This window comes from Aulonocara stuartgranti, assembly GCF_965226115.1.
Source record: "Aulonocara stuartgranti genome assembly, chromosome: 14".
NCBI lineage: Eukaryota > Metazoa > Chordata > Actinopteri > Cichliformes > Cichlidae > Aulonocara > Aulonocara stuartgranti.
Window position 1 is genome coordinate 10732385 of NC_138950.1, and position 15140 is coordinate 10747524.

At 41.7% G+C, this 15140-nt stretch overlaps 1 protein-coding gene and 1 long non-coding RNA gene across 11 annotated transcripts in view; one reads left to right on the forward strand and one right to left on the reverse strand.

The window, feature by feature from the left end:
- robo1 (roundabout, axon guidance receptor, homolog 1) overlaps positions 1-15140 on the reverse strand; it is a 198974-nt gene that overhangs the window by 12170 nt on the left and 171664 nt on the right. For all 9 annotated transcript variants that reach the window (XM_082503135.1, XM_082503127.1, XM_082503129.1 and 6 more), the window contains 10 exons: positions 14902-15070; positions 14648-14814; positions 14414-14535; positions 12490-12721; positions 11554-11675; positions 9869-10040; positions 7555-7755; positions 4062-4088; positions 2117-2159; positions 377-531 (listed from right to left, as the gene is read on the reverse strand). In XM_082503135.1, coding sequence (XP_082359261.1) covers positions 377-531; positions 2117-2159; positions 4062-4088; positions 7555-7755; positions 9869-10040; positions 11554-11675; positions 12490-12721; positions 14414-14535; positions 14648-14814; positions 14902-15070 — 1410 coding nt within the window. The remainder of the gene's footprint in view (positions 1-376; positions 532-2116; positions 2160-4061; positions 4089-7554; positions 7756-9868; positions 10041-11553; positions 11676-12489; positions 12722-14413; positions 14536-14647; positions 14815-14901; positions 15071-15140) is intronic.
- Positions 1-15140, forward strand: part of LOC309687870 — a 72477-nt gene that overhangs the window by 4335 nt on the left and 53002 nt on the right. Inside the window, exons 2-3 of one of the 2 annotated variants that reach the window (XR_014270885.1) lie at positions 2124-2238; positions 2423-4044. This is a non-coding gene — a long non-coding RNA (uncharacterized lncRNA). Of the gene's footprint in view, positions 1-2123; positions 2239-2422; positions 4045-15140 lie in introns of those variants that run through there. The other variant, XR_014270884.1, reaches the window with a different exon arrangement.

The window sequence follows — 15140 nt, forward strand, 5'->3', positions numbered from 1 at the left end:
GGAAATCAGCAGAGCAATTTGATTAGCAACAGAGTAGAGCTATGAGCCCTGCTCAGTGTGCTCCTTTTATTTCCTGCCTAAAACAGCTCTACTTTAACCTCAGATAAATCAAACACACAAGCGCACAGCCTCTCTTAATCCTAATATTTCTCTAGGTTTTTCTTGTGGAGACCTACAGAAGGGAGCGATACACAGAATAACTCTCCAGGGAGCTAACCTAGATATCAGATTTTACTTCCTTTTGCACTGCAGATTCCCCCAGCTCCCTACATTTCTTATCTCTACAGTTATTTTGTCAAATGATTGCATTGTTGCCTTCGAGAGGAGGGTTTATTTTGGTTGTTGACTACATACGGCACTGACAAAACATGCATACCTGGTCGGCTGTATGTTGCCAAGTTGCTGTCGCTGTTGCCATTGCCAGCAGTGCAGCAGTTGATGCTGCAGTCATTGTGGTTGGAACATGAGTTGGGCCATGTGTCGGCCAGCCAGGGTTGAGTGGCAGAGTCCCCAATGTTTAGTAAACCAGGCCTGTGGACAAAAAAAAGGAGGGGGGAAAAAAACAAAAAGGGCACCAAATGGTTAACAATAGTAAGAAACCAAGCCAATGCCGCAGTGACATTTATGTGAATGAACTGCAACACCCACAATAACATAATATTTGAAAGAGAAGATTATGTGAGTTTATTTATCCAGCTAAGAAGGGGAAAAGTAGAAATCCGGCTTTAGCACTTTTTGCCTTTCGGCCACACACAGGCCCAGGGAGCACATTAGAAAAAAGCCCAGCTAAATAGATTGTGTGTGCTTGGCTTGGCCATAGCCGATGACACTTTCCCTGAGCCCTCGTGAGCATTAGCGATCCGCCTGGATTAGACAGCTAGATAAAATTCTCTCCCAATGCTGCGAAATCCACGTCCTGAACAGGCAGTGAACCACAAATACTCAGAGTAGATTCCACAGTGTCACACAATATCTCTATCATTGGAAAGTGTTTTCTTTAAGCTGTACACAAGGAGAACAGACTTGAGCAACGGAAGAAAAATGCATCCTTATCATTGTTTTGCCATCCATCTCTGTCTTGTCTCCTGTTTTTCAGCTTTAATTCAAATTCAAATCAAGCTGGCTCATTTAACAGGATTCTACTGTACTACTGGACCTTAAGCCAAGTAAAGACAGTCTGTTTTTGCTCATTGAACGAATCAATTTAGTATACAAAAAGAATGCAGGAACATATATTGTGTGAGTATCCAAATCTCTATAGAGTGACTCTGGGTTCGCGTATCGAAACAGTGAATTAGCCATGAATTACATTTTCTTATTCCCTCTTAAATGACTCATTTCTTGGATTCGTTTTGGGTAATGAACACATTTGTCTTGTACAGCCAAATACAATCTCACAATGACTCCTCAATCACCCTGGCAGTTATATGTTGATACTGAACAACCATTGTCTTTGTGCAGAGCTGACAATTCAGTCATACAACTGAATAATATAATGATGGCTTCAAGCTAACTGTTCATTAACAGAAGAACAACACACGCATACATTACAGTATTAACTATGTTTTGGACTAGAGTAAAGAGCGCATAATGAATGAATGCATATTTTCCTGTTTTTTCCCTGCTATTTACCAGTTATGTGAACACATGCCAAATGCCATCCAATGGATATACAGGTCCAAGTCCAGACATTCTTGCTGTTTATGCAAAATGCACAATTCCACTACATTAGGCGGCGTGCTGTTGCTGCTGTGTACATGCATGTAGCTCCATTAATGTTTTATGGTGATGCTACGGCACAGCCTGGTGGTTGCATGTGGTTCTCCACCATTTGGGACAAGGATGGGCACTTGGCAGACTATATGGGGCTTTGTTCCTGTAGAATTATTACATACTTAATGCAAGTCCTTACCCCTCTCCTCTGCTCTGTGCTACCTTTGAAAGGCACAGCACTCCCCCTAGTGTTTGTCAAAGAAAAGTACACAAGGCACACCCTACTAATATATTCCGGAGGTTTAAGGATTCTTTGTATTTGAAATTACATTCTTAGCATTCATTCACTTAATGCGCCTGTTTAAAAGATATATTTTTTCAAAGACACTAAACAAACTCTTACCTTCCAGCACTGCTGACACCTTCTCCACCTCTTTGATATGCCACTGAAAGAGAGAAAATGAGTTTGTCGTGATTCCACCAACGTTATGATTGTCGTGATGTCCTTCTTTTCACCACAGCCATGTAAGTTCAACATAAAATTCTTTATTTGAGTTACTTATTTTCTTATTGAATTATTTATTTATTTTGAATTGCCAATTTTGTGAAAAATGATTGGGAGAAAACTGCTTTTAAGCTAGTGCTGTGTTTTTGTGTTTTGTATCAGAGCAAGTGAGTGTGTGATTGAATGCATGTGTCATCATTTCAGCTGAGTCATAGACACACACGCACACACGAAGCAACAGGAGCAGGAGGATGTGTAAGAGGCTTATGAAGAACAAAGATGCAGAGCTCTTTGGTTGTCTGGCTCGGGTTCAGCGTGTTTGAAGCTCTGTGTGCTGCAAGTTGGACTCTTTCAAGGAGCTCTAAGCTGCCGGTGTGTGTGAAGGCGAGATAAACTTCTAACTTTAATTACAATCTCTTCCCTGAGAGGAGAGAAGGTGGAAGAGGGGTAGGTTGGGCCTTTGCTGTGTTGATTCCATGTCTCTCTTTCAAAACAGGAAGTGTGTGGTTTGGTCTCTGCATGTAGCCAGAGGAGATCTTATGCAAAACTAAATTATCGCAGTCTGGTTAAAGATGAAAATCAGTATAATGCTCAGTAAAATCCTGGTTTCACACAGAGTACCAGGGCAGGGAATTTCTCTCTAAAGAATCGAACCTAAACGCGCAAGCAAGGACTATGTTTCAGCTGAAAGATTTCCATGAAACAAGCCTGCCACTGCAAAATTATTCTACCTGATTGCAAGCCTCAAGGCAGACACAAAGCGCACTGCTACCGTGTAGCTACAATCCCTGCACAGACAGGATCAACCAGTAGAACAACAAACACAGAGTGCACTGGATTGTCTCCTTCACGGTTACTTCCTCTTATCTATTCACACGGTTTCACATTTGCCATTTCGCTAAACACCGCCAACACCCTTTTGCACACCTCAAGGGAACAAGGAATTTCCGAGGGATGAAAGTCCACGAGTGAAAGAAGAAGGTGGAGAGAACTGTAAAGACAGACTTGCAGGGACAGAAAGATACAGATATACAAGGAGCTTTTCTTTTATCTGTTTTATGCTGTGTCACTTCAGCTCACAGATAACCTCCTTAGCTCTGCTGCCACTTGCCTGTTTAATTGGTGTGTTGGAGACTCTGGTGGTGTGTCATTCTCCTAAATCCCCTCTGAGGTTGCCAGCAGCCCTTTGATCAAGTTACCACTACTATAAAACAGATTCTTGGTACTGTGGCCTCTCTTTTTTGAGCTTTAAGTTCTGAAACAGCTCAAATATTTGCTGGAATATTTATGTGGAGGTAGACCATTGCTGTGCCAATTAATTGGGCCTTTCTTTGTTTTTTAATCAAGTGTTCCTCACCAACTTCTCTACAGCTGGTAATTTCTCTAATGATTCTATTAGGACTGTGGTTGTTAAAGCCATTAAAGGACGCTTTCCCCAACGGCAGTGAAAATGTTTCTGTTGTTATAAGATATTCTGGTTTGGTTTGTATTTAAAAGGAAACAAAGAGGACAACCTTCCCACTGAAAGAATAACATATATTGAAGGACAAACAAGGGATCTTTGAATAGGTTTAGGAATCTTTTTTTGGATTTTATGGGGGATGTGTTTCTGTCATTGTCAGATTCTGATTGTTTTCTTGTGTTGTTTTGTTTGTCCTCCTTTTTTCCTGAATTGGCCTTTTTCTGTTGGGAAACTGGACTGAGATGTGCTTAAGGTTTTGAGCACACTGTTTGGTATTTTTATGTTCCAAGAAGTTTGTGAAAATGGGAAAAGGCCTGTGCTGTAGTACATTGAGTTTATAAAAACATAGATACTGTATGTACTGCAGGAGAAGGTGCTTACCTGTTGGTGTAAAAGTGAAGGATGGCACTGTTGGAAAAGACAGAGAAAGAAAGTTATTGAATTATCAGAACTATCTTTCTAAATATTAACTCCACAAAATGTATAAGTTTCGCAATACACTTCAATAGCCTGTATTCACACGCTGCATGCTGCTTGCTAGTCTTTGATCCTCTCAGACATCCCAGAGGGAAAATGAATGTTGAGCCAGCTGCTGGTTCAAGTCGTGGCCCAGACTGTCGGAGGCCTGCTGTTCAGAGGTCTCGCACTGTTGAGATGTCTGTTGCTATCTCAACACTCACATCATCACCCTCACAACTTAATTGCTCGCACAGGCATGGAAGGGGTTCTTTATTAAACATCCATCTACTGTAGTAGGGTGCCTGTTTTTGAAAACTCTTGTAGAAAATAGGATCCTAAGTATCTGATATTTACTGCAAAAAATTACTGATATCATGCTATAGTTTTTAACTTTAACTTTGTGACTTTTTCAATACAACATGTGGCAGGCAAAGAAATGCATCAAATTCTGTTTTTTTTTTTAAGATTATTGCAGCCCAACAAGTAATTATGGCCTGGTCATGAAAGCCTTAGTACAACATTATTTTCACATTTTCATTTTTATTTATTATTACTTTTTTTTTTTAAAGCATTGGTTTATGAAATGGTTCAGAAACCCAATGAAAGTGGATTAAATTCTTTAATAACTTCTATATTTTTATGGTCTTTAAAATATAGTTGAGTCGTTTCCCTGTTTGAAGAAGTTAAGAATGCTCCAGTAAACACTCCAGTTGATGCAACTTTGCCCCATGCTGGTAGTCATCCAGCACACTGCCTTAAATATGTGCATTTTTTAGAAATGTTGCACTTTGCCTTCAGACTAAAACTGCTTTTGCGAAGAGACATCTAAGAAGCGGATACTACTGCTGCTGTCACATTTTTATTTCCTCAAATAATTACCTCATACAGTACCCCGTGCGAACAGATGTCCTTTAAACATCACAATCATCTTATCACGTTTGAATCTTTCCCCTTGATGCTCAAACAAATCGAAAGATATGAGTGGTTGGAAAAGATTATCTGTTTGATAAGTGATAGGTTTGTAACATAAACCTATTCGCTGGAACGTTAAGGACAATCTGCTACGCAGCAAAAGCAAGACTCAAGGCACCAAAGTTCTCTGGTTACTCATGCATGAGGGAGACCTGGCTGGAGCCAAGCGTCGTTCCACCACTTGACCACTGTCAGACTCTCAGCCAGGTTTCCTCACAGCACTCCTTTTATTGTGGTTACATGAATATGCATAGGGTCATTAACATATAACATCTTACATAGGTATACATGTGAACAAAGAATACTGTGTGTGTGTGTGTGTGTGTGTGTGTGTGTGTGTGTGTGTGTGTGTGTGTGGGGACTGCTGATCAAAGGGTCAAACATCCTTGGTCAGGAAGAGGGTAGCCTCCCCCTCACCCTAGATGGTTCATCCTAGATAACACGGTGAGGAAGTCCTGCAGTTCATCTAAACAAAGAGCACTTAGACTAGAACAGACGCAACTACGTTAATCCTACCATAAAACAATAAAACACGGTATGACCTCTCATGCTCCCAAAGTGCTGTCTAATACACACAAAGTTTGCAGACTATCAAGGATCAAAACCTCTACCAATCTACAACTAATTACAAAACTCTAAGCATATATAAGTAAATATTTCTAAGCATAAATGACAATCAACAATACAAATCTAACAATAAGCCTTTGAAGAAGAGACGTACCCAAAACAGTCGTGAGAAATAGAAACGTGACTAACATGCATAAATCAAGAATCAGGTTGCCATTCTCGCAGATGTTTGTTCCCAAGAGCGATGAACCAGTATGTAACCTGTGACTGTATGTAACTGCTGCTTTCTTTTCTTAAAAATGACTTGAGCTAAAAGATGTGAAGGCTTCTGTAGCATCCCATAATAACATTTGTGTTACACAGTGATGTCATTTGTAGTATTTCGAATAATGACAGAGCGCCATGAGGTCATGAGGGAAACAAGAGAAAGCTGTTTAGACTAATTTTGCATTGACAAAATAAATGTAATCTTTTAGAGACGGCGCTAGCATATACTGTCACACACAGATACACAGTAATGCAAATTCAGCTTAGCGAAGATTGTTGATTCATGTGGTTGCAATTATACTCTTTTCAAAACAAAGACTGTGGTCTGGGAACACCAGGAGGAGAAAAAGGGGAGGTATGTCTGCCTCCTGGTTTTCTAAAGAGCTTCCATCTTCCTTTCTTTCTTTTTTTTCCTTCCAAATTTGACCAAACATCAACATATATGATTCACAGCGGGACATGAGGTAACCTTACGCTACACTGTCTTCTCATCTCTTACCTGACCTCAGATCATGACTGCATTCATTAAATATTGGTCTTCACTTTGTTTTCTCTGTAATCTAAGACATAACAAAAAAAAACCCACAATAGCTCTCACAGACCACACAGGTAAATGTGCAGGAGATCAGGATAAGCTTAGCTGAGGTCTCTTTTACTTTGAGAGACACTGCTCCCACTTTTATCATGGCTGGAGTAAATTGAGAGCACAGATAGCCACAGATTTACAGCTAAAATCATTGTTTGTGTGTGTATCAAGATTGAAGGGTCTATCTTCTCTAACCTTGGCAATCAGCAGTAAACCTAAACCTGGAAGTGAGGCTGTAGAAGGTAGCACTCACAGGCAACAGCTGCACAGCCCAAGGCCACACATTAAGCCAGCCAACACATAAATGAGACTCTGAAAGAGGGGCTAATGGCTCTCTTTATACTCTAAATATTGCGGGCAGAGGCTGGGGATGTCATGAACCTCATTACTTTTAAGTCGGGTAAAAAAAAAAATGAATGAGTTAGGCAGAGGCTATGCCAACATCCTTGAAATACAGTCTTTGAGTTTTTGAAACAAAGGTATGAGGTCCTTATTAACCAGAATGAAATAATTGGCTGCTCTGTATCTGAAGGCCTCTCTCTCAAAAGTACTTTGACCACGTGAGAATGTGTCCTTGAAAAAGCGAGATTACAGCCAGACATTATCCCTTTCCCAGCGCAGTCAGAAGGGAGTTGGTAAAAGGAGGAATTTTGGATGCCAAACTGTACTTGACTGCAAACACTCCTAACACACTCCTGCAAAGACAGCGTGACAGAAGTATGAAAACAAAATAAAAGAGGTGTTTATGCAGTACTCTCAGCAGGAGCTGACACTGCATCTTAAAGTACTCTACGGGAGACCTCACCTCCAGCGCTGCTCTACAAAGAAATTTTTGTGTTTGACAGAGAGAATGTGAGGTAGGTTGGCGTCATTTAGGGTAAAGACGATGGGGAAGACCGAATTGCGTCGCACTCGCTCACTAAATGCAGTGAGAAAACCTCACTGAAGTAAACCGGCGCCTTGAATTTGAAATTCAAGTTGATAGTTCGGTGATTGTTGAATTTGTTACACTCGTGTACTGACCTTTGCGTATACCTGCATAGCTGCTGGACAGGCCATTCCGCTTCTTTCGGTGTCTGTACAACCAGATGCTGAAGACCATGAGGATAATCCAACAAGCAGCTCCTATGCCTGCTATAAATGCCGGCTGTTTGACCACATCTGAGATCTGCTGGGACAGGGGGTTCTCCTGGTTCACTGTGTCTGTCATTCGGCCAGAAGCATCTAGAACAGTGAGAACAAAGTAGAAGTTATTTTTTGTGCTTTTTGCGATTATTAGACAGCATATTAGTAGACAGAAAAGCAGTGAAAGTGTGTGGTGGGACTTGACCCCAGGCCGCTGCATTTCAGCCATGTGGCAGTGCTAAAACTGGCACCCACAAAGTAGAAATGATTGAAGAAGCAGTATATTTTGACTTGCAAATTTTGGATGGGACAAGTGAAATAATGTGAGTTGGGAATGTGAAAACAACATTATTCAAAGCTGAAACTAAACCAAGTGGAAAAAGACTGAAATAGAGAAATACATTTAAAATAAATGGAGCCTGCACAATACATAAATAGGGATATTCTTTCTCCTGGTACATAAAAAGATTCTTCATCTCAGCGGGTATGTATGAGGCTGGGGTTGTTGTGGAAAAGGAGTTGTTTCTATAATTCAAAAGGCTTTCATTGCAAATCCCAGTCAACAATAGCAGGTGAGCATATAAAAGCAACCAGAGACATTCAAACAGAGCCTGTGCAGCATAACAGCCTGATGGAAGCGGATAGGAAAAAAGAGAGACATCATTCACACCGAGCAATAGTGGTATCATAATCATATAAATAAATCCAAAGAGATCAAGCTCAAACACAGATACCACAGTAATTAGCAAACCGGGGCACATCTGTGGAAAAACTGAGGTGTGAATGCCTTGAAGCCTGTTTCACTGTGAAATGCGCTGCTGCAAAGATGCTGGCTGTACAGCTGCTCACAACAACAACCTGCTCTCGGTCTGTTTTTCTCATCGTGACACATGAAAGATTTCTTTGACTTGCCCCAAACCCCTGTCACTCTGAAATTTCTTCATGTTCTCGTTACTTTGTCTTCGTCTCTTTTTCTCGCGTCTTTCATGTTGTAGCCACTCTTCTAAACTGGCACTCTTAGCCAGAAGCAAAAACACTTCCCAAAAGAAACCAGCTCGCTGCCTTTACCCCTTCTGTATCTTTCTTTGTCTCAGGCACTGAGGCTACGTCTCCATTTGGCTGCATCCCTTCTTACTTTGCAGTCTTCTCAATTTGTGGCTCTGTCTGGCCGAGGGAACGCAGCATGTCAATGTGACTAAGCAGCCCACAAGGGACTGTACAGGTATCTAGGCCGGGATGACGCATACAAGCTCCGAGTGTGACAAATGCATTTGGGTGAAGCGCTGGTCCCCGAGGCACATTGTTCCAGTGCAGTGTTGGAACATGGCAACAATCACCACAGGAACTCTTCAAGTGAGATAAATTGTATCAGTCACAGCCAATGCTTCTTCATGCCCATCCCAGCCCACTCAATCACACATTTGAAACCAGATGGAGCTCTTTCTCTCTCTGCCTCATCCTGCTATTCATGTGTTTTCCATCTCTCCCGAGTAGGCCAGCTCAGAGCTTTGGGGAATAAAAACTGACAAAATATCTCCAAATATTTGTCCATCTAGACTAAAAGAACAAAAAACAATAAGTAAATTACAACAACTGGCCTCTGAAGCAGGCTCCGCTGTGTGTCTTAGCATTAATAACATGTCATGTCTGAGCCCGGAGTGCACGATTCATTATTGCCTTTGTTGTCTGAAGCGAAGCAGAGGCAGAAAACATTGCATCCTTGACTGGAGAATGGAGCAGGGTGCGGCAGTCAGTTCAACAGCTCTGCCACACAGGAATTTAATGTGCCTGTGTTGATCGTACTGCCAGCTACTGTAAACTAAAGCTATTTCAGACTATGCAAAAGCTGTATAAGACCCCCTGTCATTCAGACTCATCAGACTCCCGTGTGGCAGGTTTGATGATGTTTTTCTAACAATAATCACTCCAATTATAGTTTTAAAACATCGTTGATGATAAAAAAGAGAAGACAGGCAGAGGCTTGCACATGGCTGTTCCCATAAAGAAGGGCATTACATAACTGTCTGTTTACTTGGCATTAAGTCCTTTCTCTCTAAAGCTCTTAATTTAAGATGTCTGGATTAATGCCATAATTATTTGTCAAATATTTGGACTTCACTCAGTTGTGAGGATTGGCAGAAGACAAAGGCACTGAAGTAATGTTTTTAAAAAAGGAAAAGAGGGGAGAGAAGAAACAGTTGTTTCTACTCACCGAGCTGAAAGAAAGTGACATCACTCTTGACCCCTGGACCTGCACCAGTGCTGGCTGCTACCTCCACACTGTAGCGGATCCCCGGGGCCAGACTGGGAATCAGCACGGAGAAGGTTGAGCCATCAACTGTACGGTTGATGTGGTACCTAGTCTCATTCCCCAAGCACCAAATCTGCCATAACAGAGACAAAGATGAAGTGGAGATTGAGGCAATGTTATGAGCGTTTCGTGAGAACATTTAGTTTGGTAGCTGCCACTGGTCTTGTGCTCTTATAATAGGCTGGGGCCATTTTAGCACAATCTGGGTATTGCGTTTCATCTCTGAGGCAGGAAAACATGTTATAACTTACAACATTTTACAGAATATGCTCAACACAGGGTTATTATTACTTGAGGTAGTCATAACATGTCACGGAGCAGTCTCAAACCAATTAAAAACAGTAATCATCTCCTTAACCCAATTTTAGCAGAAGCTTAGAGCTGCGAGTCCCTAGAAGGGCAGCTGTCTCACAGACAAACTCCAACAGGGTCACAGAAGTATACTTTAACCTGGGATTAGGACTCAGAGACATCTCTGTCAGTCTGTTTTCTTTACCCCTCACCTCCTTCCACCAGTTAACTGTGTTAATATGCTCACTTCATCCAGCGTGTGTGTTTTTGCACTTCTGTGATGAAAACTACAAAGGCTTAAAATTTCCTGTGCATCTTAAAAATTGTGGTGAGAAGCAGTGCCGCTGGGGACTGAGCTCAGTAATGAGCAGGGAACACTCTCGAACTGTACTTAAAAACCATGAAATTACTCTAAAGTCTATCAGCAGAAAACATTTACCTGGAAAATTAACAGTGGCTTAACTTTTTCACAGGCTCTGCCTCATCTCCCTTTTTGCCACTCACCTATATCTCTTCTGACTCATAAAGGCTTTCCAATTAAAATAAAGGACTTCCACAGCATAATGTATGACAGGACAGTGCTGTCCTATATTGGCCATTGTTAAAGTGTGAATATTATCTGGTAAAGAGGTAGGACAGGGGACTAGAGTTGTTACAGAAAGAAAGATACTGAGGTCTTTTGCCAAAAGTTTACTCTCATTCTTATACACACACTACACTGATGTCTCTACTACATCTTTATTGACAGCAGGAAATAAAGGCAAGTAGTTTGTTCTTCAAAGGAAACTTCTCATTTTCATTAATACCACTACAATCATATATTATAAAATACATAATCTCCCCTAAACTCCTAAAAAACTAACATTCCATCTCTACTTCACAAACACATCTGTAATCACAGCTTAAAGCCTCACTACAGCCCAGCAAATAATAAAAGATAATAATAACATTTTGGTGAAAAATATACAACACTGATAGATTTTTACTTTTGAAATGCCACAAGATGTGTGAATTTACCACCTCCACCAGATGGCACTGTTTCACAACTGTTTCCACTAGCTTTCCAACTTTCCTGTCTCTGAGCTTTTGTCAGCAGACACAGAGGTGTACAAAGGTATGCCTCATCTAGGAATTCATTACCTTTCCATGTCTATGTATTGTCTGTTTCTCTGTTATTCTTTTATCTGAGCATCTTCACCTCTGTTTTGTCTCCTTTGTGTCTCTTTCTGAACAGTCCTACTTGCTCAGACCTGAGGTAAGTGCTGGCTGTTTGGGTTTTTTTTCTTCCTTGTTACCTTGTACTCCTGGACCACCCCATTCTGCTCCTCTTCTGGAGGGGGTTGCCAGGAGACGATGATGGCAGTCCCATTGTCCCCACTCTCTGTCACTGTAACCTTACGAGGAGGGGCACTGGGGGCTGGGGAGGTAGACAAAAGAAAAAAAATGTTCATATATGATAGGGGAAAAAAAAAGCCTAAGTGCCTACAGTCTCTCCCTGCTTTCTCTGTGCAATTTAGCTGTCAGAATTTCTTCTGTGCGTGACTAAAGCTCATGTGTGAACAAATGACTAATTATCAAATTTATAAGCATTTTTTTTTAATCTGAAACATCACTTTGCTAAATGTAAGTGTTTTTTGGGGGGTAAAAGCAAACAACTGTTATTCAGAATAGACAGTTATAGTGCTGGGGCATATGCTGCTGTGTGAGCGCCAACCTGTGATGGTAATTAAGCGCACACAAAAGAAAAAGTCACAGTGTGCGTGAGTGTTACAAACACACATCATTATGAGAAAACAAACGTTATGTTTAGAACTCCAGAAACAATTATCGACACAATTGGAAACAAAGGAGAATCCAGCAGAAAAAGATCAAAACACTCCCACACATGCAACACAGAAAAACGCACGCACTCCAGTAAACACTCTGCACTACAAATTAAAATTTGCAGTTGGGTTTAAACCAAACCTCACAAGTCTGCCACAACCACACCCTTATGAAAAATGAGTATAACACTTGCAACTGGGGTGTCGTATATTGCTCGCCATACCCAAGCATGCGTGAATATAACACAGTTAGCGATAACATAATCCTGCCTGCTGCCAGCAGCTGTTGTATTCTCTCACACATGCAAGCCGTGCATATAAAACTGTGTAAACATGAAAACATGCATGCACACATGCAAGCACTGAAGCACTCTTGCACACAGCCGTACACATTTACACCCTCCCCACCTTCCTCCAGCGTCTTGCCAATTTTGACATCACTGTCTGTTCCCTGGAATTCATTGAAGAAGGGGCGGACTTTGAATTCGTATGTGACGCCCTTCCGAAGGTGCGGCACGACGGCGCTGCCCTCCCCAGGGGTTCGCACCTCAAACACGGCCCATTCACTCCTCTGTTGCCCCTCTGGTGAAGGCCTGTACATCACCTTGTAGCCCTGGATGTACTGTGACTGCTGCTCCACCTAGTGAACGCAACAGGAACAGAGGCAAAGGTGGTGTCAGCTTAACTGGATCATGCATGTCACAAGTAACAGTGGAAAATGATACGGCAGCGTAATAAACTGTAGCATCACTGGACAGCCATGGATTCATGCAAAGAGGTTCGCCAGATGCAGATGGAATGGGGTGCTAACTCATCACATCACCCCTCTGTTTATCCATCCCCATCTTCTACATTTCTCCTTTCGAAAGTCTGTCTATGCGCCATTTGGAGCAGCAGTGATTTGTGCAAACCACACTATGAGGTCATTGGCCAAAGGTTCCTCCAAGTCTGGAGCTGCTTAAATAGGGCCCAGACTCCCAGAACTGCCTGTCTCATCCTGTCCTGCTCTCTACTGACTGCTAAAGTCAGGAAAGAGAATAAAAAGTGCACCTTTATACACGAAGTAGTAGTAGTAGTAGTAAAAAACAAAACAAAAATACAAACAAACAAAAAATGGTGTGTAGCTGAATAAAGACATTTGTTTAAATCATAGTGATAATTAATGTTACTTCCAACATGGAAAAGAAAAGAATAACTGCTAACCAGTATGCTAATATCCCTATGAGTCCCTGTGGAAGGCAGGCAGCACTGGCTTGTAAAGATTTTAGTGATTTCTTTATCCCTCCCCCATAAAATATGCTGCTGGCTCAGGTGGTCTTCATTAAGCTGAAAACTGTGCAAGCATTTACCACAACACAAAGGAAAATGTAAAACCAAGAAACTGCACATTGAGAATAGATTTAACCCCACAAAACAAGGAAGTTGTGGTGCTCCCTCCTGTCATGTCTTTTACTGGAACATTCCAGCGAGACAGAGCAACTGGGCAGTAATGGTTTAAATCAGTCTTGACATGTCAGTATCCTTTTTACATTTCCTAAGCCCCATTTATCACTCACTATGGCACTTCATAATACCTGGGAATGCTGGGGTGGCCTTGTGTCAAAAGACAGAACTGGGATTGTTTTTGCCCCTTGGTGACCCCCATCCTATAGTCTAATATCTACTATGCAAGGAAGTCGGTGGAGCATAAAAGCGTATTTGCATTGTTCCAAAAACATACATTTGCCAGATTAGTTATAGAAGGCCATTGGTACTTGTTATTTAGCTTGTACCAGAAAAGAAAAATCACCATGAGCTGCCGTTTCTACTTCTTCCTCACCCACCTATCCATTTTAACATCTGTAAGCCATTTCTACTTTAGAGCATGAGTTGGCAGCTTCTTCCTTCTCACTCGTATTATTTTAACAGCCGTCAACTGTTTTCAATCTTAGATGGCACAGTCTGGCATGGCACACACTGCTATATAGCACTACATGGCCTGTTGCAAGAGGTTGTGCTCTGAAGTCTAGCTTTTGGGTGGATGAGTGGTCTGCTATAGACAGAACTGCAAATCTTTGGTTTCTGGCCAGCTGACCAGTTCAGACTGATGCCAGATGGACACTAAGAAAACTTGGATTGTGTTCCAGGCTGCTTTCTGCAGTGTCCTTTCTCTGTACGATGCTAGGATGTTAGTGCATCTGCTCGGCTGAGTGGTCTGACAAATTGACCATAGGCCTATAACTAAACTAACCTTGAAGCTCTAGTGACGAGCTATACCAGCGATCCACTCTGCAATCTGATCCTGAGAAAAAACAAACTACAACAGTCCATTCATTGCTAAAATTATACTCACTGTCCACTGAACCCTGACAGATGAGGAGGAGAGAATAGTGGGGTTGTGCAGGTGGATGACAGCATCTCCTAGCTCCCTCTGAATCTGACGATGGTCCACACCCTGACTGGTGGGAGGGATATCTGTGTGGAGGCGAACAAAAATGAAAAATAGTGGTCATATTTTAAAACTCCAAATGTGACATTATTATATTTTTAAATTTACATCAATAAGAATTTATTATATAGTTCTCACCTTGTGTTTTCACAGCATCAGTGATTGGACTGGGATCGCTCAGCCCATAGGCATTGGCTGCCCGTACTAAGAAGAGGTAGACTGCACTGGGCTTCAAGCCCTTCAGTACAAATGACTCAGGTTTCACATGCTCTGCCAAGGTCTGCCAGCTGCTTCCTGATGCATGACTGTGGACACACCACAAAGAGAATTAAGATTTAAAAAGCTTTAAATGAAGCCCTCCAGTTATTAGTTTGTTCTTGGCCAAGCTTTACCTGAAGGCTTCTATGATATAGGAAGTGGGCGTGGCTCCAGCATTAAGGTTTGGTTTCCAGGAAAGCGTGACAGAGCTACGGGTAACATCAGTGACCTCAGGTTTGGAAGGAGCGCTGGGGATCAGGTTTGGGTCAGTAGGTCTGTTTGGCTGGAATTGGGCCCCAGATTCTAAATGCAGAACAGAGAAAGGCAAATAATAAGGAAAACATAGTCTACTGCTGTTTTCCAACAACCAGGG